Here is a 17,456-nt window from a genome sequence, read left to right on the forward strand (position 1 = left end):
GTTCCATGGAAAGGAAATACAACTTGGGATAGCCCATGGGTCTTTGGATAGTTCTGATGGTTGAGACATTTGCATCTGGCGATGGGTAGAAGCTCTGCATAGGTCCATTGAGTAGGAAGTGACCCCTTGGGTAGGTCTGATGGGAAGGAAGTTGGGTTTTTATAGGCCACATGGATAGGAAATTAACCATGTGATCGGTTCCATGCGTGTGATAGGTTTCATGGAAAGGAAATACAACTTGGGATAGCCCATGGGTCTTTGGATAGGTCTGATGGTTGAGATATTTGCTTCTGGCGATGGCTATAAGGTCAGCTGTGCATAGGTCCAATGAGAAGGAAGTGAGCCCTTGGGTAGGTCTGATGGTTGAGACATTTGCTTTTGGCGATGGGTTTAAGGTCAGCTCTGCATAGGTCCACTGAGTAGGAAGCGACCCCTTGGGTAGGTCTGGTGGGTAGGAAGTTGGGTTTTTATAGGCCTAATGGATAGGAAGTGCACCATGTGATCGGTTCCATGCTTGTGATAGGTTCCATGGAAAGAAGTTGGGTTTTTATAGGCCTTAATGGATAGGAAATGAACAGTGAGATAGGGTCAATGGACAAGTTGGGATAGCCCATTAGTCTCTGGATCAGTCTGATGGTTGCTTCTGGCGATGGGTAGAAGCTCTGCATGAGTCCCATGAATAGGAAGTGACCCTTTCACTAGGTCTGATCGCTCCATGCGTGTCATAGGTTCCATGGAAAGAAAATACAACTTGGCTAGTCTATGAGTCTTTGGATAGGTCTCATGGTTGAGACATTTGCTTTTGGCGATGGGTTTAAGGTCAGCTCTGCATAAGTCCACTGAGTAGGAAGCGACCCCTTGGGTAGGTCTGATGGGTAGGAAGTTGGGTTTTTATAGGCCTAATGGATAGGAAATGAACCATGTGATAGGGTCAATGGAAAACTTGGGATAGCCCATGAGTCTCTGGATAGGTCTGATGGTTGACATTTGCTTCTGGTGATGGGTAGAAGCTCTGCACGTGTCCCATGAATAGAAAGTGACCCTTTTACTAGGTCTGATGGGTAGGAAGTTGGGCACCTATAGGTCTTCTAGAATAGGAAGTGCACCATGTGATCAGTTCCATGCTTGTGATAGGTTCCATGGAAAGGAAGTTGGGTTTTTATAGGCCTAATGGATAGGAAATGAACCATGTCATAGGGTCAATGGACAACTTGAATAGCCCATGAGTCTTTGGATAGGTCTGATGGTAGAGACATGCATCTGGCAATGGGTAGAAGCTCTGCACCGGTCCCATGAGTAGGAAGTAACCTCTTGGGTAGGAAGTTGGGTTTTTATAGGCCTAACGGATAGACAATGAACTGTGTGATAGGGTCAATGGACAACTTGAATAGCCCATGAGTCTTTGGATAGGTCTGATGCTTGAGACATTTGCTTCTGGTGATGGCTATAAGGTCAGCTCTGCATAGATCCACTGAGTAGGAAGTGACCACTTGGGTAGGTCTGATGGGTAGGAAGTTGGGCATTTATAGGCCTTATAGGATTGGAAGTGAACCATGTGATCAGTTCCATGCATGTGATAGGTTCCATGGAAAGGAAATACAACTTGAATAGCCCATGAGTCTTTGGATAGGTCTGATGGTTGAGACATTTGCTTCTGGTGATGGGTATAAGGTCAGCTGTGCATAGGTCCCATGAGTAGGAAGTGACCCCTTGGGTAGGTCTGATGGGAAGGAAGTTGGGTTTATAGGCCTAATGGATAAGAAATGAACCATGTGATAGGGTCAATGGACAACTTGGGATAGCCTTTGAGCCTTTGGATAGGTCTGATGGTTGAGACGTGCATCTGGCGACGGGTAGAAGTTCTGCACAGGTCCCTTGAGTAGAAAGTGACCCTTTGCATAGGTCTGATGGGTGGGAAGAGTCTCAGTACAGTAATATCTAAAATCACTTGTTCTCTATAGTCACTTTTATTCCAAACTCTCTGCAAGCAAAGGGGTATTCCATGGCCCACCCATGCCCACCATGCCAATCGTTGCCAGTAGGGTTGTGTTGAGACTCCCGGAGCAGTGGAAATGTGTTCTCTCTCTGATGGAGTAGCCTGGGGATGCCAGGAGAACACTACCTGCCTGATTTAATGGAGGAGGAATAACGGCCATGGCTTCCAATGAAACCTCAGCACTACAGCTCTCAATAAGGTTCTTAGCATTCCCTACTCTGTGGAACATTCACTGAAGGCTTTTTCCTTCTTCATCTCAATAAGGACCTTATGCACAACCCAACGTCCTTACTGAATTAGCTTGGTGAGAAGGCAGTGGAAGAACTTGACTGGCCTACAGGGTCCAACATCTGGTGGGAACCTTCCCAGAAGAGCAGAGACAATAACTCCAGGTTAATACCCTTGGGCTCCGAATGAGCAGGCCCGGGGTCTCTATGCCTTTGGTGATATAGTGTCAGGTCTGGGTTGGACCTGAATTACTCTCATATATAGACAATATTCTGTCAGAGAGGATCTTCCCACCATGATTATCCCGCCCCTTAGGGTCTTCACTTTCACGTTGACCTACTGATTGGGTTCTGTTTTGACATGAACAGGATCACCCAGCTAATATGGAATCCCTTGGCATCTTCCTCTCCTACAAGTTTGGACCTTCAGGGTCTCCATGACTGGCTCCATCATGTAATAAATCTTCTGGTTCGGAATATTCCATCTAAACAAACCAGCGTATTAGGAAGGCAGAATAAACCCAGTAGATTGGGGGGATGATCTGTGTCCAGCACAGCACCAGAACATTCTATCAGAACATTCTTAGCTCTTTGATGCTCAGGCCGAGTAAATATAGTTCATGTTTCTCTGTACAAAGAGTTGGGCTTTTCTTTGGTTGGTTGGATCTTCATGCTGGAGATGGAAACCCCTGAGAACGCTTGGGCAAAATGGACGCCGTGGGGGGAGAAGCTTTACCAGAGCCAACCCGCCCCCCTTCATTGTAACCGGTCGGAGCGGAAAGAATCCTCCACCATGGGGTCGGTAAGGAGGGCGTAGGGGTCGCTCAGCATGTTGAGTCCGTCCAAGGTGAGTGGTTCAATGTTAAGGTCTTCTTCTAACCCCAGTGACTGGTCAACCTCAAAGCCCGGGACGCAGGACAAGGCAGATGTGATTTCCTTAGAGAAACCTGGTGGGGAGTCCACAGCTGTGAGGGAACAGGCAGGTAAGAGGCATCACATGACCACAGGCCAATCAGAGAAGGGAATTTGTACAGCAAGGATACATTCTCATCCAGTAACCACGCCCCATTTTCTTCTAATAACTGTATTCTGACATTAACCAATCATGTTTGTCGTGCCTGGTACCTGATGCCCCAATCACTGTAGTTGCCCCCCCCTCTATATGGGAATGCAAATGTGGGTAATACTGGCGAATAAGGAGGAGGGACCCCCCTGTGCATCATTAGGGGGCACCGAGAATGGATCCCTTGCTATTACTGATCCCCTTATTCTACCAAAGGCAGATTCTTCCATGAAAAACACCGACAGGTCAGAGAGAAGCTGAAAGGTGAATAAGCAGGTGAGAGAGAAGCTGACAGGTGTATGGGGCAGGGAGAGAGGTGTAGGGGGCGGGAGAGAGGTGTAGGGGGCGGGAGAGAGGTGTAGGGGGCGGGAGAGAGGTGCAGGGGGCGGGAGAGAGAAGCTGACAGGTGTAGGGGGCAGGACAGAGAGAGAAGCTGAAAAGTACAGGGGGCAGGGAGAGGGGTGTAGGGGCAGGAGAGAGGGAAGCTGACAGGTTCAGGGGGCAGGGAGAGAGGTGTAGGGGCAGGAGAGAGAAGCTGGCAGGTAGAGGAGGCAGGGAGAGGGAAGCTGACAGGTACAGGGAGAAGGGTAGGGGGTAGGAGAGGGGTGTAGGGGGCAGGAGAGAGAAAAGATGACAGGTACAGGGAGAAGGGTAGGGGGTAGGAGAGGGGTGTAGGGGGCAGGAGAGAGAAAAGATGACAGGTACAGGGGGCAGGAGAGAGGGGTGTAGGGGGCAGGAGAGGGGTGTAGGGGGCAGGAGAGAGAGAGAGAAGCTGACAGGTACAGGGAGAGGGGGAGAGGGAAGCTGACAGGTACAGGGAGAGGGGAAGAGGGGTAGGAGAGAGGTGTAGGGGGCAGGGAGAGGGGTGTAGGGGGCAGGAGAGAGAAAAGATGACAGGTACAGGGGGCAGGAGAGAGGGGTGTAGGGGCAGGAGAGAGGGAAGCTGACAGGTGTAGGGGGCAGGAGAGAGAAAAGCGGACAGGTATAGGGGGCAGGAGAGAAAAGCTGACAGGTATAGGAGGCAGGGAGAGAGGTGTAGGGGGCAGGAGAGAGAAGCTGGCAGGTACAGGGGGCAGGGAGAGGGAAGCTGGCAGGTACAGGGAGAGGGGGAAAGGGGTAGGAGAGAGGTGTAGGGGCAGGGAGAGGGGTGTAGGGGGCAGGAGAGAGAGAAGCTGGCGGTACAGGGGGCAGGAGAGAGGTGTAGGGGGCGGGAGAGAGGTGCAGGGGGCGGGAGAGAGAAGCTGACAGGTGTAGGGGGCAGGACAGAGAGAGAAGCTGAAAAGTACAGGGGGCAGGGAGAGGGGTGTAGGGGCAGGAGAGAGGGAAGCTGACAGGTTCAGGGGGCAGGGAGAGAGGTGTAGGGGCAGGAGAGAGAAGCTGGCAGGTAGAGGAGGCAGGGAGAGGGAAGCTGACAGGTACAGGGAGAAGGGTAGGGGGTAGGAGAGGGGTGTAGGGGGCAGGAGAGAGAAAAGATGACAGGTACAGGGAGAAGGGTAGGGGGTAGGAGAGGGGTGTAGGGGGCAGGAGAGAGAAAAGATGACAGGTACAGGGGGCAGGAGAGAGGGGTGTAGGGGGCAGGAGAGGGGTGTAGGGGGCAGGAGAGAGAGAGAGAAGCTGACAGGTACAGGGAGAGGGGGAGAGGGAAGCTGACAGGTACAGGGAGAGGGGAAGAGGGGTAGGAGAGAGGTGTAGGGGGCAGGGAGAGGGGTGTAGGGGGCAGGAGAGAGAAAAGATGACAGGTACAGGGGGCAGGAGAGAGGGGTGTAGGGGCAGGAGAGAGGGAAGCTGACAGGTGTAGGGGGCAGGAGAGAGAAAAGCGGACAGGTATAGGGGGCAGGAGAGAAAAGCTGACAGGTATAGGAGGCAGGGAGAGAGGTGTAGGGGGCAGGAGAGAGAAGCTGGCAGGTACAGGGGGCAGGGAGAGGGAAGCTGGCAGGTACAGGGAGAGGGGGAAAGGGGTAGGAGAGAGGTGTAGGGGCAGGGAGAGGGGTGTAGGGGGCAGGAGAGAGAGAAGCTGGCGGGTACAGGGGGCAGGAGAGAGGTGTAGGGGCAGGAGAGAGGTGTAGGGGCAGGAGAGAGGTGTAGGGGCAGGAGAGAGGTGTAGGGGCAGGAGAGAGGTGTAGGGGCAGGGAGAGGGGTGTAGGGGGCAGGAGAGAGAGAAGCTGGCGGGTACAGGGGGCAGGAGAGAGGTGTAGGGGCAGGGAGAGAGGTGTAGGGGGCAGGAGAGAGAGAAGCTGGTGGGTACAGGGGGCAGGAGAGAGGTGTAGGGGCAGGGAGAGGGGTGTAGGGGGCAGGAGAGAGAGAAGCTGGCGGGTACAGGGGGCAGGAGAGAGGTGTAGGGGCAGGGAGAGGGGTGTAGGGGGCAGGAGAGAGAGAAGCTGGTGGGTACAGGGGGCAGGAGAGAGGTGTAGGGGCAGGGAGAGGGGTGTAGGGGGCAGGAGAGAGAGAAGCTGGTGGGTACAGGGGGCAGGAGAGAGGTGTAGGGGCAGGGAGAGGGGTGTAGGGGCAAGTAGAGGGGTGTAGGGGGCAGGAGAGAGAGAAGCTGGCGGGTACAGGGGGCAGAAGGAGACAAACCTGTGAGGATGATATCGGGGATGGGTTCATGGCGGCTGCAGTTGTTGAGGTTCTGCTTGTTGAGAGTCGGGGTGCCATTCAGGGTCCCGCCGTGCTGCTCCCCAGAGAAGAAGCCCCCGGTCAGACCAAAGCCCCCACTGTGTCCTTCCAGCATATTAAACTGCTCCAACTGAGCATGAAACAGAGAATGGGAGCGCAGTTACCCCGGCTGTGTGCATTATGCTCTTTATTTACCCCTCCCTTCCCCCCTAGCAACCCACAGCATGATCCCTTTCCCCCCTAGCAACCGACAGCATGATCCCTTTCCCCCCTAGCAACCCACAGCATGATCCCTTTCCCCCCTAGCAACCGACAGCATGATCCCTTTCCCCCCTAGCAACACACAGCATCCTTTCCCGCTTAGCAACATACAGCATCCCTTCCCGCTTAGCAACATACAGCATCCCTTCCCGCTTAGCAACACACAGCATCCCTTCCCGCTTAGCAACATACAGCATCCCTTCCCGCTTAGCAACACACAGCATCCCTTCCCACTTAGCAACACACAGCATCCCTTCCCGCTTAGCAACACACAGCATCCCTTCCCGCTTAGCAACATACAGCATCCCTTCCTGCTTAGCAACATACAGCATCCCTTCCTGCTTAGCAATATACAGCATCCCTTCCCCCATAGCAACATACAGCATCCCTTCCCCCATAGCAACATACAGCATCCCTTCCCCCATAGCAACATACAGCATCCCTTCCCGCTTAGCAACATACAGTGTCCCTTCCCCCATAGCAACATACAGCGTCCCTTCCCCCATAGCAACATACAGCGTCCCTTCCCGCTTAGCAACATACAGCGTCCCTTCCCCCATAGCAACATACTGCATCCCTTCCCGCTTAGCAACATACAGCGTCCCTTCCCGCTTAGCAACATACAGCGTCCCTTCCCCCATAGCAACCGACAGCATCCCTTCCCGCTTAGCAACATACAGCATCCCTTCCCGCTTAGCAACATACAGCATCCCTTCCCGCTTAGCAACATACACCTTCCCGCTTAGCAACATACAGCGTCCCTTCCCGCTTAGCAACATACAGCATCCCTTCCCGCTTAGCAACATACAGCATCCCTTCCCGCTTAGCAACATACAGCATCCCTTCCCGCTTAGCAACATACACCTTCCCGCTTAGCAACATACAGCATCCCTTCCCGCTTAGCAACATACAGCATCCCTTCCCGCTTAGCAACATACAGGATACAAGATCCAGCTAGAAGTGCAATGGGGCAGCACACAATGAGAGAGAGAGAGAGAAAGACACCCAGTGATGAGAGCGCTGCCGGGAATACTCACACTGCCCAGGCTGTAATGCTCAAACAGCTGCTGGTACGGCTGGCCCCCTGAATTCTGCTGGCACGGGGCAGGAAAGTGCTGAGATGCAGAATGAAATTGCTGGGAACCTGGGGGGGCTTGTTGCAAAGGCTTCTGGGAATACTGCTGCAGAGGCTGCTGACTGTGGTGAGAGGACTGGTTAGACATCTGCTGGGACTGCTTCACAGACTGTTGCTGAGACGGATTCATGGGTGCCTGGGACTGGCGCTGAGATTGCGGGGACGGGGTGGCTGCTGGCTGGGACTGGTTGACAGACGACTGGGAATGGGGCAGAGGCTGCTGGGACTGGTGCACAGAATTCTGCAGATTGTGTGGGGATTGGTGCAAAGGCTGCTGGGACTGGTGCAATAGTGGCTGCTGGGACGACTGCTGAGCCTGATGTGATGGCTGCTGGGAACGGTGCAAAGGCTGCTGGGACGGTGGCTGGAGTTGCTGGTGCAAAGGCTGCTGGGACAGCGGCTGAAGTTGCTGGTGCAAAGGCTGCTGGGACGGCGGCTGAAGTTGCTGGTGCAAAGGCTGCTGGGACGGCGGCTGAAGTTGCTGGTGCAAAGGCTGCTGGAGTTGCTGGTGCAAAGGCTGCTGGGACGGCGGCTGAAGTTGCTGGTGCAAAGGCTGCTGGGATTGATGCAGGGGCTGTTGAGGCTGCTGAGACGGGTGAAGTAGACTGGCATGGCTAAAGTGGTATGGGGGCAGCCTCTGGTCACCAGGAAATTTGCTTGTATCCAAGGGGACTCCCTGAGAAACAAAGGGACAGGATCAGAGGTGGGGCACGGAACAGGGGGGCACGTGACCCCGCCCACTCACACACACACCTACCTGGGTAATGGAACTCAGTGTAGGAGACATAGTAGGGGAGAACTGCTTCTGGTGGGCCCTTCTAGAGTCCCCCCCCAGAGGGAGAGTGAGAGGGCTCAGTGGGACTCTCCGGCGCGGGGACGTGTTCATGGGGGTGGGCACCGGGGGAGGGAATGAGGAGGATGGCGAGGATGGGGTGCTGTAGGCCGAGGGAAGGCTCTGGCTGCTGTTGCTGAGGGAAGAGGTCAGGGATTGGCTGCTCAGAGAGGACTGCAGGGAGGGATTGCTATAGGAGGTCTGCAGGGAGGGGTTGCTAAGGGAGGCCTGCAGGGAGGGGTTGCTAAGGGAGGCCTGAAGGTTCGGGTTGCTCAGTGATGACTGAAGGGACGACCGACTCAGCGAGTTCTGCACTGACGATGGGGAGTAACCTGCACAGAGAGAGAGAGAAATTAAAGCCCAGCCCAGGGGATTATGGGAAGGCAGAATGGGCGAGTATCTATCTGGGTGGTACCTGGAATCTCATACTCTGGGGCCAGCCCCATCCTGCTGATGCCCAAATGGGTCATGGTGTTGGCCAGATTGCCAGTGCTGCTGCCCCCGCTGAGGCTACTGAATCCTGACTCGTCCAGATCCAGGGGGGTGGGGAGAGGGGAAGGCAGGTGCAAATTAGTCAGGTCCGGCAGTGAGCCCCCAGAATTAAGGACAGAGGGCACTGGAGGGATACTTGTGGGCTCGTCCACTGATGGGCAAATGCTGCAATGACAAAGAGAACAATCACAAATGGTTCTAGGTGCCCCTACTGCCCAGTGTACAGTATAATATGGTTCTAGGTAACCTTACTGCCCAATGTACAACATAATACAGTCCTAGGTACCCCTACTGCCCAGTGTACAATCTAATACGGTTCTAGGTACCCCTACTGCCCAATATACAACATAATACAGTTCTAGGTACCCCTACTGCCCAGTGTACAACCTAATACGGTTCTAGGTACCCCTACTGCCCAGTATACAACATAATACAGTTCTAGGTACCCCTACTGCCCAGTGTACAACAACAACACCTACTGCCAAGTGTACAACATAATATGGTTCTAGGTACCCCTACTGCCCAGTGTACAACATAATATGGTTCTAGGTACCCCTACTGCCCAGTGTACAACATAATGCGGTTCTGGGTACCCCTACTGCCCAGTGTACAACATAATACGGTTCTAGATACCCCTACTGCCCAGTGTACAACATAATACGGTTCTGGGTACCCCTACTGCCCAGTGTACAACATAATACCGTTCTAGATACCCCTACTGCCCAGTGTACAACATAATACGGTTCTAGATACCCCTACTGCCCAGTGTACAACATAATAAGGTTCTGGGTACCCCTACTGCCCAGTGTACAACATAATACCGTTCTAGGTACCCCTACTGCCCAGTGTACAACATAATACGGTTCTAGATACCCCTACTGCCCAGTGTACAACATAATACAGTTCTAGATACCCCTACTGCCCAGTGTACAACATAATACAGTTCTAAATACCCCTACTGCCCAGTGCACAACATAATACGGTTCTAGATACCCCTACTGCCCAGTGTACAACAACAACCCCTACTGCCCAGTGTACAATATAATATGGTTCTAGGTAATCCTACTGCTCAGTGTACAACATAATATGGTTCTAGGAACCCCTACTGTGCAGTGTACAGCATAATATGGTTCTAGGTTCCCCTACTTTTTCCTGCAAAATAACCCTTATGGTACTACTGCTCGTAAGGTGTGGGCCTGGGCTGTCACTTACTTAATGCCTGGAACTTCACAGGATTTGGGCCGAGAAGACGACATGAGCATCTGTGGGGCAAAAAAATATTAACAGAGCAGCAATGATTTATGTACACACAAAACAGATGCACATCCCATTACCCCATGAGAGGAGACGGCAGGCACCCAGGGCCACTCTCTGCACCCACATGAACCCGCACACACATTCCAACAGGGCCACAGACTTACCCTTTTAGCATCACACGGACTCAGCAGGTGGCTGCTATCTGAGTGGAGGTCCTCCTCTATAGCCGGCGCCGGAAAGAGAAACGCTGAGGGGCAGATCGGGAAGGAAACATGGCATGAGCCTTTAACTGACTACCGACCCCATAATCCCCCCCCTACAGGCGACTACCGGAACAAACCAACCCACCGGTTCTCCTGTTGGGCAGCGCCATGCCCTGTGCGGCTCCGTATGGATCCTGTGAGCTGGGATTCATCACGCTGGTATGGAGAGCAGAGTCCGAGTTTGTCCTGAGGAGAAGCCATGGACACACGTCAGGGCTAGTGGGAGGGGCCAGCAAGTAGCCACCGGGACAAAGCAGGAAATAAACACTGAAGCCAGAAGGGGCCACACGTTGCTTATGGTACCCAGCACAAGCACCCACTGCTAGCCCAGGCACACACCCATATAGCCACACACACCCCTATGCAATAAGGCACTCGTGGTACAGGGGGGGCGGAGGGGGCCACACAGCTGCTTAGCTCCTCCCAGTACGCAGCAAAGCGGCAGAGAGAAGCGGCAAAAAGAGGGAAGCGGCAGAAGAAACTTCACCTGTTTAGGGCGGTCGGCAACCTAAAGAGCTGTCCTGTGTCCGAGGGGTAGTTTCCCCAGGGCATGTTCCTTTGTAATGAAAAACAGCAGAGTTATCCAGGGACCCGAGGGTCTGGGGTGGGCAGCCACGGGGGGGGGGGGGGGGGTATATAATGGGTGGGGGGCACAAGGCCTGTGGTTAGGTGCTCCAGCCACATATATTAACTTATGTGTCTCCTTCTGCCAGAGAGGAGCCCCCCGGCAGCGCACAGGAGGAAGCCCCGCCCCTAGCATCCCAGAGAACCAATCAAAAGCAGGAACCCCCCAAACTGTGTAATGCTCTTTAGTCTTCAGCCGCTGTCCTTCCCATTCACAGCCTGAATAGTCAGCTATAAATACCAGCCACGGGGCAAATGGGGGCAAATGTAAGGCAACTGGGTCCTTGGTGGCACAACGGTTCTTCATGGGTGGGCACATAGAATTGGGGGTGTGTCCCTTTAATATCCTATATCCCTAATTGCCCTCTTGTTTTGTATTAAAGCTTCTAGGGGCCCTATGTTACAGAGCAGGGGCAAATAAACCTCTAGGGGCCCTATGTTACAGGGCAGGGGCAAATAAACCTCTAGGGGCCCTATGTTACAGAGCTGAGGCAAATAAACCTCTAGGGGCCCTATGTTACAGAGCTGGGCAAATAAACCTCTAGGGGCCCTATGTTACAGAGCTGGGCAAATAAACCTCTAGGGGCCCTATGTTACAGAGCTGAGGCAAATAAACCTCTAGGGGCCCTATGTTACAGAGCTGAGGCAAATAAACCTCTAGGGGCCCTATGTTACAGAGCTGGGGCAAATAAACCTCTAGGGGCCCTATGTTACAGAGCTGGGGCAAATAAACCTCTAGGGGCCCCATGTTACAGAGCTGGGGCAAATAAAGCTCTAGGGGCCCTATGTTACAGAGCTGAGGCTAATAAACCTCTAGGGGCCCTATGTTACAGAGCTGAGGCAAATAAACCTCTAGGGGCCCTATGTTACAGAGCTGGGGCAAATAAATCTTTAGGGGCCCTATGTTACAGAGCTGGGGCAAATAAACCTCTAGGGGCCCTATGTTACAGAGCTGGGGCAAATAAACCTCTAGGGGCCCTATGTTACAGAGCTGAGGCAAATAAACCTCTAGGGGCCCTATGTTACAGAGCTGGGGCAAATAAACCTCTAGGGGCCCTATGTTACAGAGCTGGGGCAAATAAACCTCTAGGGGCCCTATGTTACAGAGCTGAGGCAAATAAACCTCTAGGGGCCCTATGGCTGGTACCAGCAGAGGCTTCTGGGAATTAGAGTCACATTACCTTCTCCAGCTGGGCTCCTGTTGCGGTGAGAGGTAGGAGGCGTTGTAGGGAGAGCTGTCCAAGTGGGCAAGTTAAGGAAAGCAATCCAGCCAATGCCTGTGTGAGTAGAGCTGGGTGATGCCCAACAGGTGCCCAGGGTGGCACACACTTCCCATCTGCCATGTTCCCACAATGCAACTACAGGAAGAGGAAAGACTTATGGCTTTCTGACCTACAACCCAGGTCTCGTTGGGGGGGACGATCCCCTAAATTAGGACCAACTGACTGTAGCCTCCACCCGCCAAGGGTAACTTAAACCTCTATAATCTCTATACTGGGAGGTGAAATCCAAAAACATCACAGTAATATTCCTAATTCCTAAATAAAACCCGGTTCCGTGTTCTTAAGGTGCATCTGTTTGGGCCGATACAGCACCGGGCTGCCTCCCTATTGGTACCGCCTGTATCCACAACTGAATTCTAATTGGAGGATTTATATATGTAATGCCCAATGTACCAGCAGACTGAGAGCACTAGGGGGCGCCATAGAGCGCTATGTATTGGTGCAAAGCAAAGGATATTTGGCGCATGTATCGGCGCAGGGGCGACATCATCCGGCGGGGGTCTCGCTGAACTCTCTCCACGAGACCATGGTGGCGGGTGCTGCGAGATGATTCCAGGGGGGAATGTGGGGGGCACTGCAATACAACAGAGGGGGTTACATGGGGGGCCCTGCAATACAACAGAGGGGGTTACATGGGGGGCCCTGCAATACAACAGAGGGGGTTACATGGGGGGCCCTGCAATACAACAGAGGGGGTTACATGGGGGCCCTGCAATACAACAGAGGGGGTTACATGGGGGGCCCTGCAGTACAACAGAGGGGGTTACATGGGGGGCCCTGCAATACAACAGAGGGGGTTACATGGGGGGCCCTGCAATACAACAGAGGGGGTTACATGGGGGGCCCTGCAATACAACAGAGGGGGGTTACATGGGGGGCCCTGCAATACAACATAGGGGGTTACATGGGGGGCCCTGCAATACAACAGAGGGGGTTACATGGGGGGCCCTGCAATACAACAGAGGGGGGTTACATGGGGGCCCTGCAATACAACAGAGGGGGTTACATGGGGGGCCCAGCAATACAACAGAGGGGGTTACATGGGGGCCCTGCAATACAACAGAGGGGGTTACATGGGGGGCCCTGCAGTACAACAGAGGGGGTTACATGGGGGGCCCTGCAATACAACAGAGGGGGTTACATGGGGGGCCCTGCAGTACAACAGAGGGGGTTACATGGGGGCCCTGCAGTACAACAGAGGGGGTTACATGGGGGGCCCTGCAATACAACAGAGGGGGTTACATGGGGGGCCCTGCAATACAACAGAGGGGGTTACATGGGGGGCCCTGCAATACAACAGAGGGGGTTACATGGGGGCCCTGCAGTACAACAGAGGGGGTTACATGGGGGGCCCTGCAATACAACAGAGGGGGTTACATGGGGGGCCCTGCAGTACAACAGAGGGGGTTACATGGGGGGCCCTGCAGTACAACAGAGGGGGTTACATGGGGGGGTAGAGCAGTGACACCAACAAAACCAACACTCCCGGGTACAAATAATCACCTGAAACTCTGCGCTGCCGCCGCTGCCGATCTGGTTGACGTTGGGGAGTGACCCCCCATAGTAAGGGCCCCTCATATGCGCCATTCTGAGCTTCTGCACCTGTAACTGTCACACACACAGCAACTTAATGGCACAGTCTGTACTGCACGGGCACTGTCTGTCTGTCTGTCTCCCTGTCTGTGTGTGTGGGGGGGTATCACTGCCACTGACAGATCCCAGGTTGGGGGGGGGGGGTATCACTGCCACTGACAGATCCCAGGTTGGGGGGGTACCACTGCCACTGACAGATCCCAGGTTGGGGGGGGTATCACTGCCACTGACAGATCCCAGGTTGGGGGGGTACCACTGCCACTGACAGATCCCAGGTTGGGGGGGGTACCACTGCCACTGACAGATTCCAGGTTGGGGGGGTACCACTGCCACTGACAGATCCCAGGTTGGGGGGGTACCACTGTCACTGACAGATCCCAGGTTGGGGGGGTATCACTGACAATTGCCAGGTTGGGGGGGTATCACTGACAGATCCCAGGTTGGGGGGGTATCACTGTCACTGACAGATCCCAGGTTGGGGGGGTATCACTGTCACTGACAGATCCCAGGTTGGGGGGGGGTATCACTGTCACTGACAGATCCCAGGTTGGGGGGGTATCACTGACAGATGCCAGGTTGGGGGGGGTATAACTGACAAATGCCAGGTTGGGGGGGGGTATAACTGTCACTGACAGATCCCAGGTTGGGGGGTATCACTGTCACTGACAGATCCCAGGTTGGGGGGGGGTATAACTGACAGATGCCAGGTTGGGGGGGTATCACTGTCACTGACAGATCTCAGGTTGGGGGGGGGTATAACTGACAGATCCCAGGTTGGGGGGGGTATCACTGACAGATCCCAGGTTGGGGGGGGGTATAACTGACAGATCCCAGGTTGGGGGGGTATAACTGACAGATGCCAGGTTGGGGGGGGTATAACTGACAGATGCCAGGTTGAGGGGGGTATAACTGACAGATGCCAGGTTGAGGGGGGTATCACTGACAGATCCCAGGTTGGGGGGGGGGTATCACTGACAGATCCCAGGTTGGGGGGGGGGGTATCACTGACAGATCCCAGGTTGGGGGGGGGTATAACTGACAGATCCCAGGTTGGGGGGGTATCACTGACAGATCCCAGGTTGGGGGGTATCACTGACAGATCCCAGGTTGGGGGGGTATCACTGACAGATCCCAGGTTGGGGGGGTATCACTGACAGATCCCAGGTTGGGGGGGTATCACTGACAGATCCCAGGTTGGGGGGGGTATCACTGACAGATCCCAGGTTGGGGGGGGTATCACTGACAGATCCCAGGTTGGGGGGGTATAACTGACAGATCCCAGGTTGGGGGGGGGGTATAACTGACAGATCCCAGGTTGGGGGGGTATCACTGACAGATCCCAGGTTGGGGGGGGTATCACTGACAGATCCCAGGTTGGGGGGGGTATCACTGACAGATCCCAGGTTGGGGGGGTATAACTGACAAATCCCAGGTTGGGGGGGGGGGTATAACTGACAGATCCCAGGTTGGGGGGGTATCACTGACAGATCCCAGGTTGGGGGGGTATCACTGACAGATCCCAGGTTGGGGGGGGTATCACTGACAGATCCCAAGTTGGGGGGGGGGTATAAATGACAGATCACAGGTTGGGGGGGGTATCACTGACAGATCCCAGGTTGGGGGGGGTATCACTGACAGATCCCAGGTTGGGGGGGGTATCACTGACAGATCCCAGGTTGGGGGGGGTATCACTGACAGATCCCAGGTTGGGGGGGGGTATAACTGACAGATCCCAGGTTGGGGGGGGGGTATAACTGACAGATCCCAGGTTGGGGGGGGTATCACTGACAGATGCCAGGTTGGGGGGGGTATCACTGACAGATGCCAGGTTGGGGGGGTATCACTGACAGATCCCAGGTTGGGGGGGGGTATCACTGACAGATCCCAGGTTGGGGGGGTATCACTGACAGATCCCAGGTTGGGGGGTATCACTGACAGATCCCAGGTTGGGGGGGTATCACTGACAGATCCCAGGTTGGGGGGGGTATCACTGACAGATCCCAGGTTGGGGGGGTATCACTGACAGATCCCAGGTTAGGGGGGGGGTATAACTGACAGATCCCAGGTTGGGGGGGGGGGTATAACTGACAGATCCCAGGTTGGGGGGGGGGTATCACTGACAGATCCCAGGTTGGGGGGTATCACTGACAGATCCCAGGTTGGGGGGGGGGTATCACTGACAGATCCCAGGTTGGGGGGGGGTATCACTGACAGATCCCAGGTTGGGGGGGGTATCACTGACAGATCCCAGGTTGGGGGGGTATCACTGACAGATCCCAGGTTGGGGGGGGTATCACTGACAGATCCCAGGTTGGGGGGGGTATCACTGACAGATCCCAGGTTGGGGGGGGTATCACTGACAGATCCCAGGTTGGGGGGGGGTATCACTGACAGATCCCAGGTTGGGGGGGGGTATCACTGACAGATCCCAGGTTGGGGGGGGGTATCACTGACAGATCCCAGGTTGGGGGGGGGGTATCACTGACAGATCCCAGGTTGGGGGGGGGTATCACTGACAGATCCCAGGTTGGGGGGGGGTATCACTGACAGATCCCAGGTTGGGGGGGGGTATCACTGACAGATCCCAGGTTGGGGGGGGTATCACTGACAGATCCCAGGTTGGGGGGGGGGGGTATCACTGACAGATCCCAGGTTGGGGGGGGGGGTATCACTGACAGATCCCAGGTTGGGGGGGGGGGTATCACTGACAGATCCCAGGTTGGGGGGGGTATCACTGACAGATCCCAGGTTGGGGGGGGGTATCACTGACAGATCCCAGGTTGGGGGGGGGTATCACTGACAGATCCCAGGTTTGGGGGGGTATCACTGACAGATCCCAGGTTGGGGGGGGGGTATCACTGACAGATCCCAGGTTGGGGGGGGGGTATCACTGACAGATCCCAGGTTGGGGGGGGTATCACTTCCTGTCAGGCAATATAACTGCCCCATAGAGCTCACAGTTGGGATAAAACCACCCCAGGGGCTGCACCAGTTCCCACGCAACACTATAACTGGCCAATGGCAGACAAGTGGCAGAACGCGGGTACCCGGGTGGAGCCGATGTCCATCATGACCTCCTCGAAGGCCGCCGTCTCCTCCGCTTGTCTCTGGCGCTGCAGGGCGATCTTTTCGCTGAATTTGCGCGGGTTGGAGGACGAGGCCGAGCCCGGCCCGTTGGCCCCCGCCGAAGCCGCCATCTTTCGCTCCCTTCCGCAGCCGCCGAGAAAACCCCCGGTGGAAAAACACAGCGCTAGGCACGCCGGGACACGTAGTTCCAACGCGCCGCTGAACTCGAGAAACTCAAAGCCCAACGGCACGAAGCGAAACTACATCTCCCGTCGGGCTCCGCGTTACGTGGGCAGACGACGTCCCACTGCTTGTCGGGAAACGTAGTTCCAAGCGCTTGAAATAGACGTCGAGTGAATCACGTTAAAACTACAATTCCCATGCGGCACCGACGCTGTTACCTTCTGGCCCGCCAGTTTGGGTGTGAATAAAGTGGTGGCGGCCTGCGGCTTGGGGCGGAGCCTTCGCTACGTTTGTGTGAAAGGAAATAAAGGGCGGGTCTGGAGGGAGGGATAAACACTGTTGTGTGACAGGAAAACGGGTGTAGGAATCCTGTCCCTATACTTCCAGGGGGTCACTGTAATTATTACTATTAATATTAACAACGTGTATTAATATTACAATAAATAGGTTTATACAGGGGACATAGAGGCTCTATAGGGAGCTCCCATAACGGGGTCACTTCTACAGATGATACTAAAGGGATTTTCCCACCTAAAAATTAACATTTAGTGTGATGCAGGGAGGGTTA

General features: G+C 54.7%; 1 protein-coding gene across 4 annotated transcripts; it reads right to left on the reverse strand.

The window, feature by feature from the left end:
- On the reverse strand, nucleotides 1-17,177 carry crtc2 (CREB regulated transcription coactivator 2). 4 transcript variants are annotated; one of them, XM_031890786.1, is made up of 13 exons: nucleotides 16,687-17,177; nucleotides 13,550-13,654; nucleotides 12,504-12,620; nucleotides 11,945-12,006; nucleotides 10,627-10,695; nucleotides 10,225-10,325; nucleotides 10,041-10,123; nucleotides 9,832-9,881; nucleotides 8,543-8,784; nucleotides 8,053-8,459; nucleotides 7,198-7,971; nucleotides 5,861-6,029; nucleotides 1-3,170 (listed from the first exon to the last, which is right to left on the reverse strand). In XM_031890786.1, exons 1-13 carry the CDS (start codon nucleotides 16,834-16,836, stop codon nucleotides 2,980-2,982), a joined length of 2,520 nt encoding a protein of 839 aa, XP_031746646.1. In that variant the 5' UTR covers nucleotides 16,837-17,177; the 3' UTR covers nucleotides 1-2,979. The 4 variants fall into 4 exon arrangements, with proteins under 4 accessions (XP_031746646.1, XP_031746645.1, XP_031746644.1 ...); XM_031890785.1 differs by having other exon boundaries at nucleotides 1-3,188; nucleotides 13,550-13,648; nucleotides 16,687-17,176; XM_031890784.1 differs by having other exon boundaries at nucleotides 1-3,188; nucleotides 16,687-17,175.
- Nucleotides 17,178-17,456: the final 279 nt, after the last annotated feature.

Source organism: Xenopus tropicalis, chromosome 8 (genome assembly GCF_000004195.4).
Source record: "Xenopus tropicalis strain Nigerian chromosome 8, UCB_Xtro_10.0, whole genome shotgun sequence".
NCBI lineage: Eukaryota > Metazoa > Chordata > Amphibia > Anura > Pipidae > Xenopus > Xenopus tropicalis.